The sequence below is a fragment of the Leptosomus discolor genome, chromosome 18, assembly GCF_034619465.1.
Source record: "Leptosomus discolor isolate bLepDis1 chromosome 18, bLepDis1.hap2, whole genome shotgun sequence".
Taxonomy (NCBI): domain Eukaryota; kingdom Metazoa; phylum Chordata; class Aves; order Leptosomiformes; family Leptosomidae; genus Leptosomus; species Leptosomus discolor.
This window is the reverse complement of record NC_141408.1, coordinates 4,982,688-5,004,082: the sequence shown is the minus strand read 5'-3', so window position 1 is coordinate 5,004,082 and position 21,395 is coordinate 4,982,688. Positions and strand designations below refer to the sequence as shown.

At 47.2% G+C, this 21,395-nt stretch overlaps 1 protein-coding gene across 1 annotated transcript in view; it reads right to left on the bottom strand.

Annotated features, from left to right (window-relative positions):
• Positions 1–3,060: 3,060 nt before the first annotated feature.
• Positions 3,061–21,395, bottom strand: part of CLIP2 (CAP-Gly domain containing linker protein 2) — a 58,155-nt gene continuing 39,820 nt past the window's right edge. Inside the window, exons 7-15 of the mRNA XM_009953694.2 lie at positions 19,063–19,123; positions 14,588–14,692; positions 12,095–13,039; positions 9,449–9,506; positions 8,570–8,653; positions 7,981–8,137; positions 7,314–7,473; positions 6,530–6,715; positions 3,061–3,150 (exon numbers count right to left, since the gene is read on the bottom strand). Coding sequence (XP_009951996.1) covers positions 3,061–3,150; positions 6,530–6,715; positions 7,314–7,473; positions 7,981–8,137; positions 8,570–8,653; positions 9,449–9,506; positions 12,095–13,039; positions 14,588–14,692; positions 19,063–19,123 — 1,846 coding nt within the window. The remainder of the gene's footprint in view (positions 3,151–6,529; positions 6,716–7,313; positions 7,474–7,980; positions 8,138–8,569; positions 8,654–9,448; positions 9,507–12,094; positions 13,040–14,587; positions 14,693–19,062; positions 19,124–21,395) is intronic.

Here is a 21,395-nt window from a genome sequence, read left to right as displayed (position 1 = left end):
TGGATCTGATGAACGGAACCAAACACATGGTCCCCATAACCACTCCTGGGGGATCCAGCCCTGTGCAGAGTCAAACATTCATCAAGGGAGGTGGAAAACGCAGGTATCTTTCCTCTGTAGATGAAGGCAGCTGGTCACAAGTCACTAGAAGACCTATCAGGGAAAATAATTTACAAACCAGAACGGGCTCTCGCAGCTGCAGGTGCCCGGGCAGCCCTGGGCTCGGACAGGCAGCACTCAAGCAGCACTCCGTTAGCTCCGCCGAGCCAGCGGGAGCTGCAGACGTGACTTCAGAGACCATCCAGCCAACAGGAGCACTTTGGGAAATGCCAGCCCTAAATTCTCAAGAACAGTAGCTCCCAGCGAGGCGTTCACATCCTGGGCTATAGCAACAAACACTCCCTCTCGGATTTTCCTAAATCACTTCGGAGACGAATACGTCAACCAGGGGGATTTTGGAGATGACCCCTATGATCCCTTGGGAAAGTCCCAGAGCCAGGCAGAGATGTGGCAAATCTTCCTGGTGATTAGTAAGAACTGATGAAACACTTCTACAAGGCACAGTGGGATCCCACTTGAATCTTGTCCAGCCAAAGAGCTCCCAAGCTCTGCTGCCCCCCGCCACGTGCCAGATTTAAGCTGTTTTCTGACCTGCTTTACTCCCCCTGAAGTTACCTTCCTCTCCCACCCTCCCTCTGAACGGAGATGACCAATCCTGCGTCAAGCAGGCAGGGTCCAGTATTATTTTGTAGCCCAGACTCAGCAATGTCCTCCTCACGGCAGAATCGCAGCCATGAAGCCCGAGTCTCTCCCAGGTTGTTTCTGGCTGCTGATTGTCCTTCAAGGAAGGAGGAGTCTGGCAACCTCCTACGAAAAAGTAACACCACTTTGTAGGGCCAAAAGCAATGAAGCTGACATGCCATAACGTTCATCTGCTGTGGTCTGGCTCAGATCTCCTCTCTCAGTGGTCTTTTGGCTTGTCCTCTTTCGCAGGTGCCCCATCATAACACAAGAGCTCCTGAAGACTGGAGTTGTTGGGCACTAACTAGGGGAAGCCTGGAAAAATATTGCTGTGGCTCTTCCCTGTGGTACTGAACAGTGAATCTGAACCGGACTCTCTCACACCTTTAAGAGTATATTATCCCCTTCCTCCACCCTAACATCCCTTGGGAGCTGTGGTGCAAAGTTAAAGAGAAGAGTAAAGCTTTCAGAAGAAGGAACGAGACCTTTGCCTGGGCCTGCACTGCTGTGTACAGACACCAGAGCTGTGTTGGCTCCAGTCTTCGATTCCTTCTGCTCCAAATGCTCGTACTCAGGTCGTGCACAGGGGATTGTGGTACCCATCACATACAGACAGCCACTACCGCGTGAATGCTCACAGCAGCACTTTAGCCTCCTCCATTCCTGGCAGCAGGGGATGGGCATCGTACTGAAGAGCCATGGACAGCTCTGGAGAAGGGGCAGGCAATCCCCGATTAGCTGTTAAACTGAACAGGCAAGGAGGGAACCACTTCCTCAAGGCATCTGTCCCACGCTGACTGCAGCCAGCACAGAGCTCTCAGACTGGTGATGCTGAGCTCCAGCCGCCCAGAGTCCTGCGCTCAAAACCGACCCGATAAAACACAGGGGGGTGAGGGGGAGGAGGCTGGGCAGCCCGGCTGCGGCCCAGGGCATCGGCAGGCCTGCTCAGCGACCTCTCTGCAGGGAGAAAGGCCAACCACACCTGAGCAAGGTGTGCCCGTCCCCAAACTCAGAGCCACCACAGCTCCTTCCCCAAATGGCAGTGGGTGAGAAACAAAATAAATATCCCTCTGAAATCAGATTATTCCCGCGACATGCTACGATACAAGTACTAAGTGCAGCCTCCGTGCTCTACAACAGCGATGTCTTCCGCAAGGCGAGGAGGGAAACACGTCCCCACACCCCGTCTTCCTCAGCCTACGCGTGCCAGCGCGAACAGTCAGCCCAGCAGGTTTCACTGGCTTGTGCAGGTCTTCAAGACACCGGGGTGGGTGGAAGGGACAGACCTCTGCCTCTGGGCACGTGCTTTGGAGCTGAACACCACAAGCAAATCCCTTTGCAGCTCCTGTGGGGTTACTGGGACTCGCTGACACTTCAGCCACCATTCGGGGCAGCTGTCATCTAGGCCACGTCAGCTGGTGGGACAAGGGCAGCTCAAGCAATACAAATTCCACAGTCAAAACCAACACAAGTAAGAAACCAAACCCAGAGAGATCTTTCTGCTCCCCTCCTGGAACAACGGCTGTCTTGGAAAACTGGACTCCAGGATTGTCCCGATTACATCAGTTAGTGTATTATAAACATTGTCCTGCTTTAAAGTGAAAATACTGTGTCTGGTCTTTTGGAGGTGCGAAAGCCAGATGTGGTAGTTGTTCCTCACTGTGCACAGGAGCTGATACTGGCATGAAATGATCCTCTTCACCTCTTCTCTATCAGAGCTTCTCCTGGAAGAAAAGAGGCCTTGTTAGGCAAAACAAGGACAAGCCCAGAGGTATTTTTACAGAAGAAGAATGCTGCCAGGCCTGCCATGTCCCAACCCACTCACTGCTCTGCCCAGTAAGCTACATGGCCTCTTCCTCAGGCCGGCCATCCTGCCTGTGAGGAGATGAAGTCTGAGGCTATAGGTCTTGCCCTACATCACGAAAACTGTGGCAGGACAGCAGGTCCCACAAACGCCACCCACGTAAAGGGGATGGTGCAGATTGGAGACTGAGCAGGTTCTAAGCTGGGGCTGCCAGGAGAAGAGCCATACAGGCACTGGCCCAGGAGACTGAGGGGAAACTCCCTTCCCACTGCTTCTCCCAGAGCAAGCACCCATTGCACCTCAGTGTGCATCTCACTAGCGCCTTCCTGATGGGCTGATCCAAGGGGTTTTAACGGTGAGGTGAGATTCCCATCATGCTTGGGAACTGGAGTTGTGCAAAGGCCCTTGGCTTTTGCTGCGGGAAGGATGCCACCAAGCTTTGCTGGCAGAACTGTCTCCATCCAAGAGCTGTTCCCAGCACAGCAGGCAAGAGATCACATGAAGCAGTCACTGTTTCAAGCAAAGTTCTGCTTATAACTTACCTCTTGCTTGTGGGATTTATCCTGCTGGTGAATCCCGTTAGCAGACCCAGAATTTCCAACAGTCTGCAATGGAGAACAGACAACACTTACTGAAGAGGGACACAGAGCCTAGTGGTTTTGCCTACAAGTGCAGAAATCTGGCAAGACTGCCATCTCCTTCCTCAGCAGCCCACTCCACACGCAGAAAGGAGAATGTAAAAATCCCACCCAACTTTTGGCAAGAAGCTTCCTGCCCTCTGCACCCTGGCCCAATCCACACATGCCAGACTGCATCCTTCCGAGCTACAAAACATCCCCCAGGACACAGACCTGCTCTTCACTTCTGACTCTTAAATCCCCATAAACAAACCCTCAGCCAAGGGCAGTGGTAGCTGCAAAACACAGCACAGCAAACATCCCAGCAGTGAAAAGGACATTTGCCATTCCCCATCTCTAGGGGCAAGTCTGGCAGCCAGGACAGGCTGTTCTATCTTTAGAAAGCATAAGAACTTTTAAACATTTATAATGTTTCTTTAGCAGGGATAACATGGAGCCCTTCAGCTTCAAAATGACCGTAGAACCAGCCCAAACAAGAGAAGAAAGCTGCAGCCTGAAGTCACAGCATGCCAGATGTCAGTTGCTTGGGTCTTGGTAATCAGATTCTCAGTTGTTGGTGAACTGCTGATGGCAGCAAACCCAGAAGTTGTGGGGAGACAAGACTCTAAGGTTTAAACCCCATCATTAGACGAGTCCCAGGTACCCAGATCCACTCTTACTGTGACCATGAAGGTGCATAATCAACCCTACGGGACAGAGGTTTAATTTGGGCAGGAAAAACAGGCAGAGATTCAAAATGAGCTCTGCTTTGAGAGCCTGAACTCTTTGCCCAGCAGTGAATCCTACCTGGATGGGTGGCAAGAATAGTGCTGCTGTAGTGACTCAGCTATGGGGTCTGCACCCACTGCCACAGGCGACACCAACATACCACAACCCAGCCGCAGCACACCTAGTCGGAGCACCAAGCAGCTATCAGATACCAGGAATGAGGTTTGAAATTTGGTTTCAGGACACCGTCATGGTAATGAACAAAGTGGTGCAATTTCCTTGAAATGAAATAAAAGCTCCCAGAGCAATCACTGCAAACTCCCCAAGAAAAGGCCCGAGTGCCAAATCCCTGTCATTTCCTGCAAAGCTGCGAGATCAGGGTCTCCCAAGACGTGGAGAAGGCAAAGATCCTCTTCTTCTATTACAGGACAAATACTTTGCAGCTGCAGGCATGGAAACAGCAAGGCAGCAATTACTCAGCGATGAAACAAAGACCCAGTGCCATCGCGCTCCCCCAGCTCCTGCACCTCCTCGTCGTAACAGCAAGGCCAGCCCCGCGCATCAAGGGCTGCAGAGCGCGGTGGCTGACTGAGCCCGCGAAGGGAGAGCGGCGGCGGCAGCAGCTTGTGGTAATTAGTGATTTCCTTCCAGAGCGTGCTGCAGAGCGAAGGCTTTACAGACAAAGGGAGAGCGGTGCCAAGGCAGATCCCTGGGCAACAGCTGCTGCTGTCAGAGACGAGACGGGAGGTCAGAAGGTACTGCAGAATGGGTTACAGCAGAAACGTGGCTTCTGGGGAGGAAGCAGCAATTCCCTAACTATTGCACCAGGATCTCTTTAGGTCAGCGATGTCCTCAGGCTCAGCCTGAAAGCTCCTGGTTAACAACTCCCCTTCACAAGGGGAAGGATGAACAGCTATCATACCGAAACGAGGGAGCTTTGATCCAGACTTCCTTGTAACTAGGCACTTTAAAAACCTGACATCAATAGAAGTTTGAAGCCTAGCTTCCCGCAGTAATCCTCTGTCTGTCTCTCAGTACCACGGTTTGTAGCTGAAGGCATAATACTATCTTGTCGTATCGCTAAGATTTCTTAAGCATGAAAGTATCAAAGTAATACCAGGGATAGATTAGCTGACCTCATAAGGTCCACTCCAACTCACTTTATGTAAGATTAGTTATTTTCTACAGTTGGGGAAGAAATAAATCACCACCCGCACCACCTCTGGAGACAGGAATGTGAAAGGGAAGATTTTTTTTTCTCAAGGGACTTAGCATTGAAGCACACAGAGAATAACTTTCCCCACCCTTCCCAGAGCTTCCCACAGATGAGGTTGTCATGATGCATTTTCATTTGACACACAGCAACGACAGCAGAAGCTAAAGTCACTCTGGATGCACTGACAGGATTACAGTATGTCTTGGACTGCCATAAACTTGTCATCACAACTACAGCTGTCCTGCCTGGTGCTGGCAGAGGGCTGCTGCCGCTGCACTGCGGGACATAAAGAGACTTGTCTGCAGCACACAGATGCTCAGCTAAGCCAGCAGAGCTTTCAGGGCTGCAGTTTTTACCATGCACCCTCCTCCTGACCGCCCGCTTGCAAGTACTGCTGCAATGCAAACTGTCATTTGGTGTATCTGCAAACTGTGCAGAAGAGTGTCATGGGAGGAGACTTGATATCCCCCAGGTTACCTACCACAACCCATCTGCACCTGCATCAGGGAAAACAAGCTCTCTGCCCATTCTCCGTGTCTAGTGGCTTGTTCTGTACTATCCTAAGGTGTCTGCTTGAATGTGAGTTGTAGCTCATTACTGCAAGAGAAAGACATTTTTCAGCTAAGAATTTAAATGAGCAAGTACAAGAGGAGCGCTGGTGCATTTGGGCTCTGAAAGCCATGACCTGGTTGCAGACAGAAGACAAAATACAGCTACAAGAGCAATAAAGGACACAAAGCACAAAGCTGGGCACAAGGGGCAGGTTGCTGTGCAGGAGGAATCAGCCAGGGCTCAGACACCACAGGTATGAGTTGGGACAAGACAAACGTGGAGAGTCAAGTTATTTGCAGTCTTCAATTTCACAAAGAAGGATGCAAGACAAACAACAGAAGCAGTTTTGTTTTGTCAGAGGAAACAAAGGGACACCAGAAGAAGTTGGGAAGAGAAGACAGTAACTGGAATGGGAACATTCACGGTCCATCAGCAAACCCAGATCAGAGAGAGAGATGCCTCCACAAGCTGGTAAGAGAAATGGAAAACATTTTCCCAGGGTCACCTCCAAAGTTTCTGTTTATGGACTGCAAGGAAATAAACCTCTCAAAGAACAGGGATGGCAGAAACCCTTAATTTTCACCCTATAAAGTGCCTGTACTGCAAGGATATGCGGTCACATGTCATTATACACAGTCACACTGCAACCTTCCCCAAAACACCACGATTAGCAACCATTCTGGCAGAACACAAAAAGATCTGTAATTACTAAACAGCAAGGCTTTTCTCAGTTTTAAGCTACACCTGACAGAACAAAAAGTCCTGCCAGGTTGTTTCCAGCAGAAAGAAAGGGACAAGATCCAGGAGATCGCTCAAGACAGATGACCGCCGATGGCTGGGTGTCCTGGGAAATGCCTGCCCACGCTATACCTGTGTTTTCTCGGAGGAGAGCCTCATTGCTTCCATGAGCTTCTCCATCTGGTGGCCCTGCTCCAGTGCATTGCGTAGCACATCCTCTGTGCTGACGAGCCGGTGCTGCAGCCGGATCACTTCTGACTCTGATGAGGGGTCGATCAGGGAGTATCGCCGCTGATCCGTTACTGATTTTTCCTTGTCCTTAAACAGCAAAGGGAAAAGAGGAGTATGTTAGATTAAAACCAGTAACTACAGAAACTAAGCAAAGTAGAAATCCACAGTAACTCATATAACCGTGTTTTGATTTCAACAGTAGGTGGGGTCAGAGCACAACTCTGAAGGCAATCATATCAAGTGCAACCAGCAGCAGGTCCAATTTGTTCCCAGCAGAGTTCAAATAAATTATTCACGTTTCAACCACTGGAGGACACTGAAGCACACAGGAATTAGAGGACACTGCTTATTCCTAGATCAGAGAATGTGTATAACAATGTGGGGCAGCTGGCTGACCTTCAGTTTCTCCCACAAATTTTAGCCCTATTTAGCCATGGATCTAAAACCTGTGGGAACAGCAAAATGCTGGAGAAGGACATATGGACATTTTTGCTGCCTAATGAGGTGCCACTAAGCCAGGCCACAGCTCACAGGCACTGTCAGGGAAGTTCCCATCAGATGCTCAGTAGCACAAAAGAAAGCACAAAGACTTGGAGCAAGGGTGCAAGGCTAGGATCCCCGCCACGAGCAGCACAGAGACCTCCAGCCCCCAGGCCAAGGCCAGGAGGGGTTTCGATGCCCTCACCAGCACAACCAGTTTCTCTCGCAGCCCCTTGATGTCATCTTTGAGCTTTTGTTCCTTCAGCCGCCACTCGGCTTTGTGCACTTCCCGGCTTAGGTCCCGCTCTGGCCCAGGCGAGTGCCGGTTCGCCTCCAGTAACAACACTCTCAGCTCGTTCAGGCTCCTGGAAGAAGCAGCATGAAAAGGTGAAGACGTTTCCAGAGCCCACACACCACTGGAGTCCTGCTGCGCTCCCTCCCACCTTCGCTACAGATCCAAAGAAAGGTCAGTGAGCAAACCTGACCCAACTCCCACCACTTTGGGGGCTTCAGATCTCCTGTCCTCCCCACCATGCCAGCTTTAAAGTGACCAGGACCTGCGCAGAGCACCGTATTTCAGAGCAGGGCAGCATCCAGCTTAGCTGATGGCTTCATTCAGCACCTACATGGGCACTCAGCTGTCCTGCGGCTCCCGGCAAGCAGCGAAAGGGCAGTCCCTTTAATAATTCACAGCCCCTAATTTTAACCAAATTCCCACACGAGCATCTCTAACGAGCAGGAAAGCTGGGGGCTGGACTTCAACAATTCAACCTCCACATTTCTTTTGGTGGCAAATTACAGCACCCTGAACAAACACGAAAACACACAGAGGCCCCTGTCTCCAGCTCCATCCTTCAAACCTGCAGACTGACCTTTCCTTCTTGAGCAGCTCCTGGCTAATCAGGACCAGTTGCCCTGAAGCATCATGTGTTTTCTTGGTCAAGGCTTCCAGTTCCCCTTCCAGCCTCTTCTTTTCTTTTAACACCGAATCAGCCTTCTTTTCTGCCGTTTTGCACTTATTTTCCAAAGCTACAAGAAGCAGAGGATACAGGCAGAAGAAAGGTCACTTAGTCCTGTAGTTACATTCCTGCTTTTTGCGTTTTCTCAATTCCCACGTCTAACAGCACAGACCTGGTTAGCTGTAGATCTGGCCTTATTTAGGGAGAGATCTCAGGAACAACACATCCAGCTCCATTTACTTCTGTCCCTTGAGCTTTTCACATTCAATGAGCCCAAACCCTCCCTCACAGGATACAAATACCTTCTGCAGTGTTTGTGTTCAACTTCTGAAAAGAGACTGAAACTCCTGAACAAAGTTTTATCAACAATATCCATTAAAAGACAGGTAGTGTCGTGTTTTACACCAGCCCATTTCAGCACCGAGGCCCTTGTTCAACACCAGCACAGAGGACAAGCAGGGAAACACCTAGTTCCCACCAGCACTGGATTAGGGAAACTTACCACTTACTTGGGCCCTTAGAGTTTCAGTCTGGGACACGAGTGATGACACCTCTTTATCTCTTTTACTCAGCTTGTCTTGGAGGTCTGCAGGAGAACGAAAAGAAAAGATAAAGACTAGAAGCTTGAAAAATGCTTTGTGCAAATCAGGAAAGCATCGAGCGTACAGCATGGGTGAGGGTGCGCCAGGGGCATGGTGGTGGCACCCTGCATGGGCAGAGAAGCAGCAGGAGACAGATAATGGGTGTCTCTGCATCTCACCCCCAGCCAGATGTTAGGAGGCAGGACACAGCTGGGAAGCCATACTGAACAGGTTTAAGAAAGCTGCTGCTCAGACTAGGGGTTATGGCTTACCCTCGTTGCGAGGGAGGCTGAGGGCAATTTGGTTTCAAAGCTACTTGATGCAAGTTTTCTGAGTGCATAAATTCTACGTTTTGTTAAAAGGATGGATTTGATTTATAGTAAGCTTAATAAAAAAATAGCAACCCCCACTATTTTAAGCCAGTCACATTAATATCTACCATTAGCAGTCTTTTATGAGCAATTTAACATCTGGATTTTACCTGCTGTAAAAAACCAGTGATGGGATGGAAGCGTGCCCATTGCCCCAGATCTGTCTCCAACCTGCACCATCTGCATGGTGAGTGTGTAACACAAGTGAAAACATCCACCCCTGCATATGCCCAGCCACATTAGAAGGAAAAAAAAGAAGCCAGACAACAAATGCAATCCAGCAAAATCTGAGAGGTCAAACTGCTTCCTAAGCCCCTTCCACACAGCCATCCCTGCAAGAGCACAAAGTTACAGGAAGGGGAGGCACGGGAGTCACCAGAACAGGGTGTTCCAAGAAAAAACAAACAACAAAACAGTAACATTTCATACCTTCCATAGTCTGCTTCATCTTTATCTTCTCTTCTGAAATATCATTAGTTTCAATCACCTGAAACAGATGTAAAATAGGAGATGTAAAACAGCCCTTTACCCAAAGATGCAAAGCAAAGTTAACAACTCACAAGGCCCCACCAAAGCAGAAGTGGATCCAGTACCCAAGTTGTGATGTTTATATGCTTCTGGAGAGGGAAACAAAGGAGTCACTTGTACAGTTGGGTTCGCCTACTGAAGGCTGACAGGTACCACCTGAGGGTGCCCACGCACAGCAGGCAGCTGAGCACAACAGCAAGATTCACCTGGCAGGGAGGAGAGATCAGGCTTTCCTCACGAGCTCTGGTTCCAGCTTTCACAAACTCAAGAGTATGTGCAGTGGAAGAGCTGCTCTCCCTTGGACCAGTCTCCTGTGGTTAAGCACGGCAAACATTGAGGTGCAAATGCTCTTTGGCATTCAGCTCAAGATCTATCAGACAACAAGTTCCTCAACTTCTGAAGAACCTAACTGTGCCCAAAGTTATAAAAACAGCAATGAAACATTGATAAAATGATAATCATTAGAGAATGAATACATTAATAAAAGTAATAAAAAGCAAATGCTGGTCCCTATAGAGGATTCTGCCTTTTCCCCACCCTCTTTTGTCTATACTGCAATGAAAAGCCAGAGACCGCAGAGCTCACGGCCAAGCTTTCCATTGCAGAGACCACAATTCACCCTTCAAGCCTCTTCATGCCCAGCAGCCTTTGGTGGGACCTCAGCACATGCCCCAGATCAAGCAGTTGCTGTGGCCAGCCCCCAAGAGCTTGAGTGGGCTGCAGGATACGTCTAACAGAAGCAGGAGCACACCCAACAGGGAAATACACCTCCAGATGTATTTTTGATACAGAAAAACGATTTAACTGCTCTTTGGAAGTGCAGTTGTGGTTCTCACTTGAAGGTCTAGGAAAGACGGTCACAAGACACATTTGTTTGTTTAAAATATTTGGATAGTTAACACTGCAGTCACATTAAATCAGCTAAGACATTCGAAAACAGAATTTGCCCTGTGATACTCAAAGGCTTTCACCCATGCATTTCTTCCCACATTCTCCTGATTTTAATCAACACATAGTTAAAATAATTATTTCAGGACTCCTTGGTCCTAATCCAATATCTATATCCCCCCAGAGCCCTCTCATGTATCTAAAGGGCTCTGGAACAAGCCTCCAGCTGCTTCTTTTACATTCATTCCTGTTTGAATATTGGCTACGATATGTGACATGTTGTAAGAACAACCCACTTCTCCCAGAGCCACAGCTGTACTTATTGTTCACAACTGTTTTTACTAGATGAAACGTGTTGAGCAACCCCTGAAACACCATTAATGCTGTAGAACCTTCCTTGGGCTTTTGCCTCTCCTGTCCAGTTCAGCGTGTCTTTCTGCAGGCCTGAAGCTCTGACATGGCCAACAGCAATTCATGGGCTTGACTTTGCTGCCTAGAGGTGCAACCGATTTCAATGTGGCCGACCACACTGGCGAATTAAACATAGGCCCTGTATTCACTTCATTGGCACCTCAGTCTGGATTGGTGACTACATCACCAGTGACAGATTTCAAATGATTATTCTCAAAACGTGCACATTTCATGGCTCATGTGCATGTTCTGCACCCCCACGGGGACAAGTTCTAAGTTGGTTTTTTGCTCATTTCTCATGGAAAATCCAAAAACACAAACAGGGGTCCAGCCTAGAGCCATGAGTAGCAAGTTCCCCCCCCTCATTCTAGTGCAAAGCCTGACACGTGTCCATGTGCCATGCACAAAAGCAGGATGGCATCCTGTGGCAAATAGTAAAAAAAATTAAAATGAGGATGACTTAAAAAGACACAAAGGCCACAGAAAACTGACCTCTTCATATTATTACTGCTCTCATCCTAGCCTTGCCTGAGAGGCTCAGGACTCCTATTCAATCAGGCATTTTATCTCCCCAGCCTGGTGTCATCCCGACCCTTGCTAGAATCTCTTCCACTAGAATCCTCAAAGTCAACATTTCCCTGGGTCTCCCGTATATGCTGTGAAGCCTCCCCACTGCTTCTGCCGCACTGCTGGCATGCACCTTCCACCCAAACCCACCAGCTCAGCCCCCTAACTGATGCTCTCAAACCATGCTCCACGTGCTGAGCAAGGTATATGCTCCATCTCAGCATGCTCTTCTTCCACCTTGTCTTCCACCTACCCCTAAACAGCCTTGCTCAATAATACATTAAGGCTGCTGCAGCTCCTTGGAGGACAGCAGCTGTGTTGTAGAAATGATGCTTTTTCAGCTAAGAATGCTGCTTGCTCAGGATGAAAACCCACCCCAACAAACCACAACAGCCCTACTGCCACAGCTCTCGTGTGCCATCAAGCCCAGATGTGTCCCACTTGCTTCTCTTGACTCTTACGTCTTCTAATTGTGCCACTGTACTGGCTTTCAAGAGCGGCACAACACCTCCAGCATGGAGACAGAGTGCAGAAAAAGCACTATCAGTGGAACGTAAAAACATTCAGATACTTTGAGGCATAAAAGCCTCAGAAAACTGCACAAGGCAGCAGCTGAGGGCTACTCCTAGGAAGGGTTACTAACAGTGATGATAAACAACCAAAATGACCCAGAAGTCATACATTTGCGTGCTGAGAAGGATGCAGGGCCTCCATGGACTGCAGCTTGTTCTCTAAGACAAGCACTTTTTCCTGCAATCTGTGGATCTCCTGTTTGCTCTGGGCTTCCGTTTTCTGTAATGTTTCATAGTCCAACATCTTCTTCTCAGCCAAAGAAATCTGCTCTTTCAAGAAAGCTATCGCTTGTGTCTGATCTTTATATTCACCATGAAGTTTCTCCAGTTCATGCACCCTCAGCTCAGCATCTCGACACTTGTCCTTCACATCTTGGAGCTCAAGAAGGTGCTGATTACTTTTGGTTTCCAGTTGCATTTTCCAGTTGCTGTTGCTTTTTTCCACTTCATCCACAGCCTCCTGCAACTTCAGTTTGAGACTCTCTTTCTCCTTTATATGAACAGCGGTCTCAATGTCATGCTTTGCTTTCAGGTTCTCCAGCTCAAGCTGGTGCTCCATCTTTATACTCTCCACCACTGCTTTCAGTTCCACAATCTCCTTGTGCTGGGTGTCGGGGCCTGTGTTCAATGTGGCTTTCAGATCCTCCAGAGACTTCTGGTGGTCAGAAGCTAATGTGTCCAACTTGGACTTCCAGTTGTCCATGAGCCCCATGTTCTCATTAGTGGCTTGCTGCACTTTATGCTTTAGGTCAACAATTTCTTGTGAGTACTTCTCATTGACAGATTTCAGCTTCTCCATCTCCTGCTGGTACTTCTTTAATGTCTTCTCGTACTTCTCCTTTAGCTGGCTGCTCTCCTTCTGATGCTCCTTGTTGGCAGACAGCAGCTGATCTCGTAGACGAAGAGCCTCTGACTGCAAGCCAAGGTTATGCTCAGGGGTCTCTGCTTGGTGAGAGCTCCTGAGGCACTGCCGAAGCTCATCCACCTCGCTGCGCCTGAGGCTCAGCTCCTCCTCCAGCTGCAGGATTCTGGACTTCTCTGCTACTGTGGTCAACTGCAACACGAGAGAGAAGACAAAGTCAGTCCCCACCTCTCATGGCTGCATCTTTCCCTTTAAGTAAGTGTGCTCCAGTGGAAGTAAATCCGAAGTACATTAGTCAAAGTCCAAATAAACAGGAAAAGAATACCCAGCACCCTCCAACCTGAGCACAGTTTTGCACCAGGGTAACCATCACTGATAACTAACAGGTATGGTTTTGTGCCAATTGCAATTTGTTTTTCCTAATATGAACCTCTCATTTTCTACAGAAAAACCGACATCTTTGAAACAACCCCTGAAATTCACTAGAGAGCAACAGTGGTTTAAGAAAAATAATGTCCTGAAAGGGCATTATATTTCTAGACTAGGCATCTTGCCAGATGATGCACAGAGGAAATGTGACTGCACATGCAGGAATATCACAAGCATTGAAACCAGCATTAAGCATATCATGTTTCCTTTATTGCTCAGCAATCCTCAGCCTACAGACCTCTCTTCTGCATCCTAATTTGTTTACCCTGGTGTAAAAAGGAAATGGGTTTTTTACACATGAGTACTTGTTAGAGTTTATTAGCAAAGTAAAAATAACGTACAAGGCTAGAGGATGCAAGCCAATAAATCTGGCCATGGTTAACACTGAGCATAAGGGCTATGGATCAATGTCTTATGATCTGAATGTAACCTAACAGGACTGAACTACCTGCTAGTCACAGGGAGTTCAGGGTGCTGCAGCTATGGATGAGGAGAGGAGATTCGACTAGATGAGGTATTAGAAAAAGGCAGAAGAAACAAGGAAACCAAGCCAAAACACAAGTGACCAATTCCATTTCATTTCCATTGCCATTTTCCCCAGTAACCACCAGCCCGGGAGGCTGGGTGTTTTTTACTTTAGATGGGCATTCAAACCATTTAGCCCATTTGGAGAACCTCACGTTTCTGTTTTCTACAGCTCTAAAAATCCATCGGTGAGAACATTTGCCGCTTCCCACGTGACACCAGCACGGAAAAGCCCTTTCCAGGTCTGGCTGCTTTTAGGATCGGGTGCGCTGCTCATCTGGGCAGCCTGTCCTGTTGCAGGCATGGCCAAGGATCAGAGCTGGTCCACCTGCACTCACCAGTATCTTCCATTTCAGATGGCAGCTCCCACAACTAGAGAGGGGACAAAGGCAATGCTGATTGCAATGTTATTTCCTATTACAGCCTGGGGGAGCCTCAAGGCAGAATGAATTGTGCAGGGTGCGGATATTATCCGGGCATGTTAACTGAAAGATGAATTGTGAAGAGCTCATGTGTCAAATGGTGGCATGGGGCAGAGAAGCAAACCCAATCTGAGAAACATGTCCCCAACACAAGAAGCAAAGCTAGAAATTATATTGTACCACTATTTTCAGGAGAGAGAGCAAATAAAACCCAAACAAAAAACCAGGGAAGCCTAAATTCAAGCCAAAAAATCAATCAACCCCACAAAAACCAAAAGAAAGAAACCCAAAGCAAGGCGTTATGAGCATCAACGCAGGGGGCAAGCACGCTGTTCTGCAGGCAGGGCAAGTGGGGGTCGATTACCCTGGTGTCCTCTAATTCTCTGAGGAGTTTTTCAGCCTGTGCCTTCTCAAACAGCAGGCTCTGCTCGAGCTCCCGTATTCGGGCATGCTCCAACTGCGTCTGAGTCTGGTCACACATAGGGAAAAAAGAAGAACAGTGGAGATGGGAAAAGGGGAAGGGAGACAGAGAGAGAGGGAGAGAGAGAGAGAGAAGGAAAGAGAAGGCTGCAACATCATCTTCAGTGTACAAGACAAGGAAAGGCAGTTCACTGCAGGAGAAGAATAAAGATCCAAACAAGCAGGGAAAATCCAACCAAACAGAAAATGGTCACTAAGGGATTTTACATGGTACTTGTAGTGGCTATTCACAAGAAAATGGAATCTCTGATGGGAAAGCATCCCTCTGCATTAGAAAGCTGCTTCAGTGTTTTCTTGCATCAAGACTATACTGAAGACACTTTCTAAAAAGCAAAGCTCACGCTACTGCAGACCACCAGCACAAGACCCTTGCACCACATAAAAGAATGCAAAGACCTTGCAATGATTCTCTGCATCTCTCCTCGAGAAGAATCACAAGGTAGCCTGAAGAGTTGGAAACTCCCATCCTCTTTTTACTCTGGAGACAGCTTGAACCCTACACTAAGTGGGGAAAAAAAAAAAAAAGCAGGTCATACTGTACATAGCACGATAGCACGTTACTAAAACCAAAAATACCCTGCACTGAAAGCAAACCAGAGAAATTCAGATACCAAACTGTCATACACACCAGTGCCTTAAGTTTGAATTGGGCTGCTATGAACTTCAAAGTGATTTTTGCACACTAAAACTCTAATAGCCTTGTACACAAGAAAACCAAACTTTTTTGGTTTTGCCTTTTTTTTTTTTTTTTGACAAGTGATTAAACCAAGCACCAAGAAGTTTATGTAAGCCTGCCCAAATCCAGGAGCATTCACTCAGGGCATTGCTTCAGTGCCCTTCACTTTTAAAGCAGAAGCATCATATAGCTTCACTTGGTGGCAAACCTCAGGACTCCATGACCACTATAGTATCCTGTAAAATTTCCCATAAATAAAAAAGGAGAGGAGACATAGGAAAATGCATGCAGACTCTGGCCTTTTTTTAGCTTATAAAACCAACATTTTCCTTTGAATTAAACTGAACCTGCCAAAAAGCAAATAAACCTGATCAGAACCCTATTTTTTTTACCCCTATTTTCTGCCCTTCATTTTACATATAATTATTCGTTTCCCCCTCTTTCTATTAGAACCAGTTTTAGGGATTTTCTGCCCTTTCCTACAACAAAATTTTGGTTAGTGTGTACAAATGTACAAATGATGGAAACGTAAGTTTGTAAAAATCCGTGTTTTCTCTTATATATATTCTCAGCTGCCAGGTACATTCAGTCTATGCCGTATTTTATCTGGCCTATTTGAGCCCTGAAGGAGGAAAAAAAGATGTGGTCTCAAAAACCCGAACGTTACCAAAACCCTCAAATAATATCACTGAAGTGCAAAAATTCATTGAATGCATCCTAACAACAAAAATAAAGAAATTTAATTTTGTAGTTAGTAGCTTCTCCTGCTCTCTGCAAAGCTGAAAGATCCACATCTCAAGATGGAGCTCCAGGCTTGATTTTATTGACAGGGATGATTGTTCTTCACACTCATTAATTTTCCTCAATTTACACTAGCTCAAAATCCCCAAGTGAACCTTCAGCAACACAAACTGTTGAAATTGCCTTATCTGGTGGCAGCATATCAGGTACTGGCTACCTGAAGATGCTGCCCTATTATAAAACTAATCTCTGAATCTCCCAAAGAAACTCTCAAGACTCCTGAGGGTGACACTCAAGTTCGCAGCCCAGCTTGCTCAGTATCTACCAATCCTGCTATTTTCCAAGTCTGGAAAAACATATGAAAATAGAGGAGAAAAATAATCAGGGAAGAAAGTTACATCAACTGTTTCACAGTCCTTAAATTCAGCTTCACTTGAGATTCACATCAAGCCTTGTGTTATTTCTCATTTTATGCAAACTGGTTTGCCTACCCTTTATGACTCAGAGCATCAAATCCAAAGTTTTCCTGCACTTTGAGGAAGTTCAGATCTTAATTTTAGACTTACTTCTTGCCATTAGGCTAAAATTACTACCCAAAAATTACAAACTAACTTCCCACTGGTGTTCAAGGTATGAGGTAGATTTCAGGAGACGAGCATGAGAGAGTTCCTTGAAAAGGTTAATATTTCCTATAACAACGCAGTCTTCCACCATCAAAAGCCTTTATTTTTTCCCTGCAATTGTTTTTTACCTTTCAAAGCACTACAGCATCAGCATTGCCAACCAGGAACAAAACCAGGTTGAATTCACAACTATATTTCAAGGCTAAATCCACAGCTCCTCCTCCTTTATCAGCTCCAAAAACTGGAACCCATATCTCCAGGCTTCAGACACATTGATTTCTTTGGTCAAAGAGCATCTAAGGATGCTCCCTGCCTTACTCAACACCTGAGAGTCCCAGCTTTGTTCAAAAACTACATGATATTATGAGAAATACTACGGGATTTTCTGCCTTCAGCAGAAACCCTAGATCCAGGGACCACAGAGGAGATAATCTTTTCTTACCATCACGTCTGTTACTGGTTGTTAAGTGCAAGATAAACATTCTCCTCTGTGTACTTGGAAGAGGGCTGGTGGCGTAAGAGGACTACAAACAATACTAGAGGAGAGGAGACAACTGCCTCCAGGTTTTGCTTTTGGTGTTTGGGTGGTTAGTTGAGCTCTAGCTAGGGATGCAGAGGGCTGTGCTAGCAGTCACTGGCTGGCTTCATTGTGATTCTACGTGAAGAATATCGGGGACAACCATTTCCCAGGAAACACAGTGCAATGTGAAGGAGCGCTTATTCCCCTGATTCCCAATGACAGATTCTTCCTTTAAGCTGATTACCTGCTTCTGGAAATCCTGTCTCCACAATAAAGCAGGAAGGTGATCATTAACTCCAGTGAATCAATCACTCAGTCTGAGCATTCAAATTAGACAGGACAGAACGTAACTGACCACAGCAAAGCCCTCTGACTGTGTGTGCTGTCACTGGTGTGGGACTCACGGGGGAACATCCCAGTTCTCTGGATCACAGGAAACCAAGCTGCTCCATGACTCATCCCTAAGTTATTTGTTCTTCTGTACAAACAAACATGGAAGTGGGGATAGGACCCTGGCAGGCTGCAAGAAGCTTGGCCACAACCCCATTGCAAAGCAACTGCTTCCCAGCCCAAATGAAAGTCAGACCTATCCTCAGTTTGGGACCTGCAGTCATAGAAGCACTTATGTCACATCAGCTTAGTATCTTGCTAAAACGTCGTGGCTTTTTTTCTTTTTAAAATATATCTAAATAGACCTGCTGGCTAGCCCTTGTCCCATTGCCGTTATCACACAGCTTAAACAGTTAAAGCTTACAGAGGGACAATGTGCTGCTCTCAAAGAGAACGATGGATGGATCAACCACCCTTCTCTAAGGCACTGGGAGGAACCCACCGTCTAAGCTCAGGAACCACAGAAACCTGATTTCGCACCCATACACCAGGCAGAAACTGCGTTTGCTGTCCTTCGGCAAAGGTCTGCTCTCGGTGCGTTGCTGATTTATACCTTGTCAAACACAGTACTCTGCTCCAGCCTCTGGACAGAGAGGAGAGGTGTGTCCCACAAGGCTCAAAGCCATAGCAACATACTCCATTGCCTAGTTTTCCATTTCCTGGCCTTTTATTGATATGACCAACAGGAAACCACAAGAGCAAGTCCCTTGACGTTTCTGTTACTGACCTCGCACTCCAGCTAAAGATTAAGGAAAGTCCCGAGTTATACATGTAGAGCAGGGCCTTGCTTTCACAGAAATAGTTTCTTTTCCTTTTTTCTCCCCCACAGAAAAGCCTCTCACTCAAGGGCAAGCTCCCGACAGCACAATATTCACTGCAACAGCATCGCCCTGAGCCATAGCCCTTCCAAACGCAAGGGTATCCTGGTGTCAAACGCCACACTGGCGGGCGGAGGGCTCCACACGAGCGTACCGCAGGTTCAGCGACACACGGCGTTTCGGCTGGAACAGAACAGCACCTGACTGGGAGATGGTGCTGCCCATCAGCTGCTAAGAGCAGGACACTGCAGGGACAGGGACTGAGCAGTCAACTCGTTTCCACAGCGGAAAAACACATGCTGAAACGCATTCAGATACAGTCAGATTTTAACATGGCTTGGCAACTCATGACAGCATTTAAAGCCAGGCTGGCTGCATGTGAATAATTCTAGGCAGCTTCTAGCATTATTAGTCATTGGGCAACACACCAAAGAACAATCTTCATGGTTTAAACCATGACATTTGCAGCAGATCCAAATATATCAATAAAGATCAAGCGTTCAGCAAAAGGTGGCAGAAATTACTCAAGCGAGGCCCCACATGCAGTTTCAGGTTTTGACCCCACATTTTCCTACGGGCGTTAGGAATTACCTCCAGATCCCCCTTCGTAATGGATTCTTCCTCCACACGGAACTGCAAGTCCTCCACTTTCCTGGGGAGGGGAAAAAGACACAAAGAGCAATCAGTAACACCCAGTCAGCATCCCATTCCTAAGCAGCCATTGCACATAGGCCTCCCCTGCACAACCGAAGTCTGAGAGGAGACAGTTGCAGACCACCTTTGTATACAAACAGGTCAGCAGAAGCTAAGCAGGAATTCCCATGGAGGAAGACAGATAATAAGCAAGCTTTCCACATAGCAAACATTCGCCTTCTTGCAAGGCACATGCTCACAGACATACTGTTTCTGCTGCACCACCTCTCAGCAAGCCCAGCTACTGTTCACTGACGCTGGGATGCTGAAGACATGAAAACCACAACCACGTTTCACTGGTTTACTTAGACCTTGTTATCCTGCAGTCGAGCACTGGGCAATTCCTGTGCTGAGTGTACAGGGTCCACACAAAATATCCCAAGGGAATCAGAACCTCTGCCTCCTTGGCAGAGGGTGGGCAATGCTTAATGTCTCCACAACATGAAAAGAGTGAGCTACCCTGGCAGAAAGCCTTCACCAGAGACTGTTTAGGCCAGTCATGCAAAGGCCCATAAAACCACATGCAAACGCAGACATGCCTAGGACTTATGAAAGGTCTGAAGAGAAGATCCAGTAATGATACAAAATAATTCAATTTTCCCTTAAACTCAGTCCTCTTTTCTCTTTACTGATTTAAAAAACAAAAAGGCAATAATGAGGATGTTGAGCTGGTAGCCAGATGTAAGGATCCTGATTCTGTTACAGATAAAAATAGCTGTGTATACATTTAACTTCATAAACAAGCTTCCTTGTCTAAACCTCCTCTAATTAGAGGAGGCATCTGTTGATATTTAGGAAAGAACTTAGCTGTCTTGGGTTAAAGGGCCTCCTGGAGCTGGGAAAAGGAGCTGCCTACCAGGAGAACAGGGAGACTTCTGCACGAAAGAACAATTCATCCTCAGGAGGGGCATCATTCAATTGAAATCAACGCTGCTTTTGGTTACTTAATACACAGAAATGTCTTTCTATTCCCACTGAAGAGTTTAATTATATACATGGAGCAACTGGACTCCAAGAATGACAAGCAGATCTTCACTCTTATCCAGAGAGGAAATGTACGCATCATCATACACACATAGATGGGGCCTCTGGGATGTGGGGAGATGATGAATCACACCACAGTAAGGCCCTACGCCAGACTTCCCTTCCTCAGAAGGAACATCCTTAACATCAGCACATCACAAAAAGAGGGGAAAGAAGTGGTCTTTAGCAAAGCCAGGCTGTACAGAAAGGTTAGGGGTCTGGGATGGCCCAAGCTGCACAGTTCTGTTTATTACCTGGCACTGTTATTTTACACTGTACACTTCGCTGAGAACATCTGAAGGCAAGGCTTTGTCACTGCCCACACCCTTGCCATGACTTAATCCCACCTTTACCGAGTAATTCCAGTTTACGCAGTGACACAGCTGTATTTGGCCAGGGTATCAAATCTCAGAGTAACTGATATTACCGGAGCCCTTCGTTCCTTCAGGCAAATAATGCTGCTCCTCCCTGCTTTGTGTTGGGAACCGAACCACAGGGAAGATGGCTGAAAACCCTCAGTAACTTCACTGCCCAGCAGGAAAGCAAGACTTTGGTCTTCTACTGACAGTGGCAGATCAACCATTGGCCACCATTGTACTGTCAGTGCAACATCTGCCACGGTCAAATGCTCTCGGACATGCAAGGACACGCTCTTGGACGTGGTCATTTGCTCTTGGACAAGACTGTGAAATATTCATCAGGGTCATCACAGAAGTGCCAGCACTTGGTGCCCTAATCAGGAATGGAAGCTGCTGGTGTCTTTTTCTTTAAGAAGTGCTACGTGCATTTGGCAGGAAAGTGTGTCAAATCATGAAACTCCTTTTGGCAACAAAACAGAGCTGCCCCTATCCCAGGTATGAGCTGCCCTGGCTGCCTGTCCTCTGCTTTACAATTGCATTGCAGCAGTGGGGTAGGTCCAGCTGAGCACAGTCAAAAAACCCAGGACTGCTCACATCACAAAATTAGCTCACTGCAACCCCACCGAATGACAGAGCATCACGTCTCCTCTAAGAGCCATAAGACAGAGGAACGTTCAGGACTCATTGGGAATCCTTCACTGTTCACTTGTGATTAGCAGCAGTTTGTCAGCAGACTGGGGCAGTCACAGTACTGGATGTCCAACCCTAGACAAGAGTCACATCAGATGTGCAACGGCAGCAAAATTGTTCTAAACCTCCCACCACGTGAAGCAGCACGCCCCGTCCCTA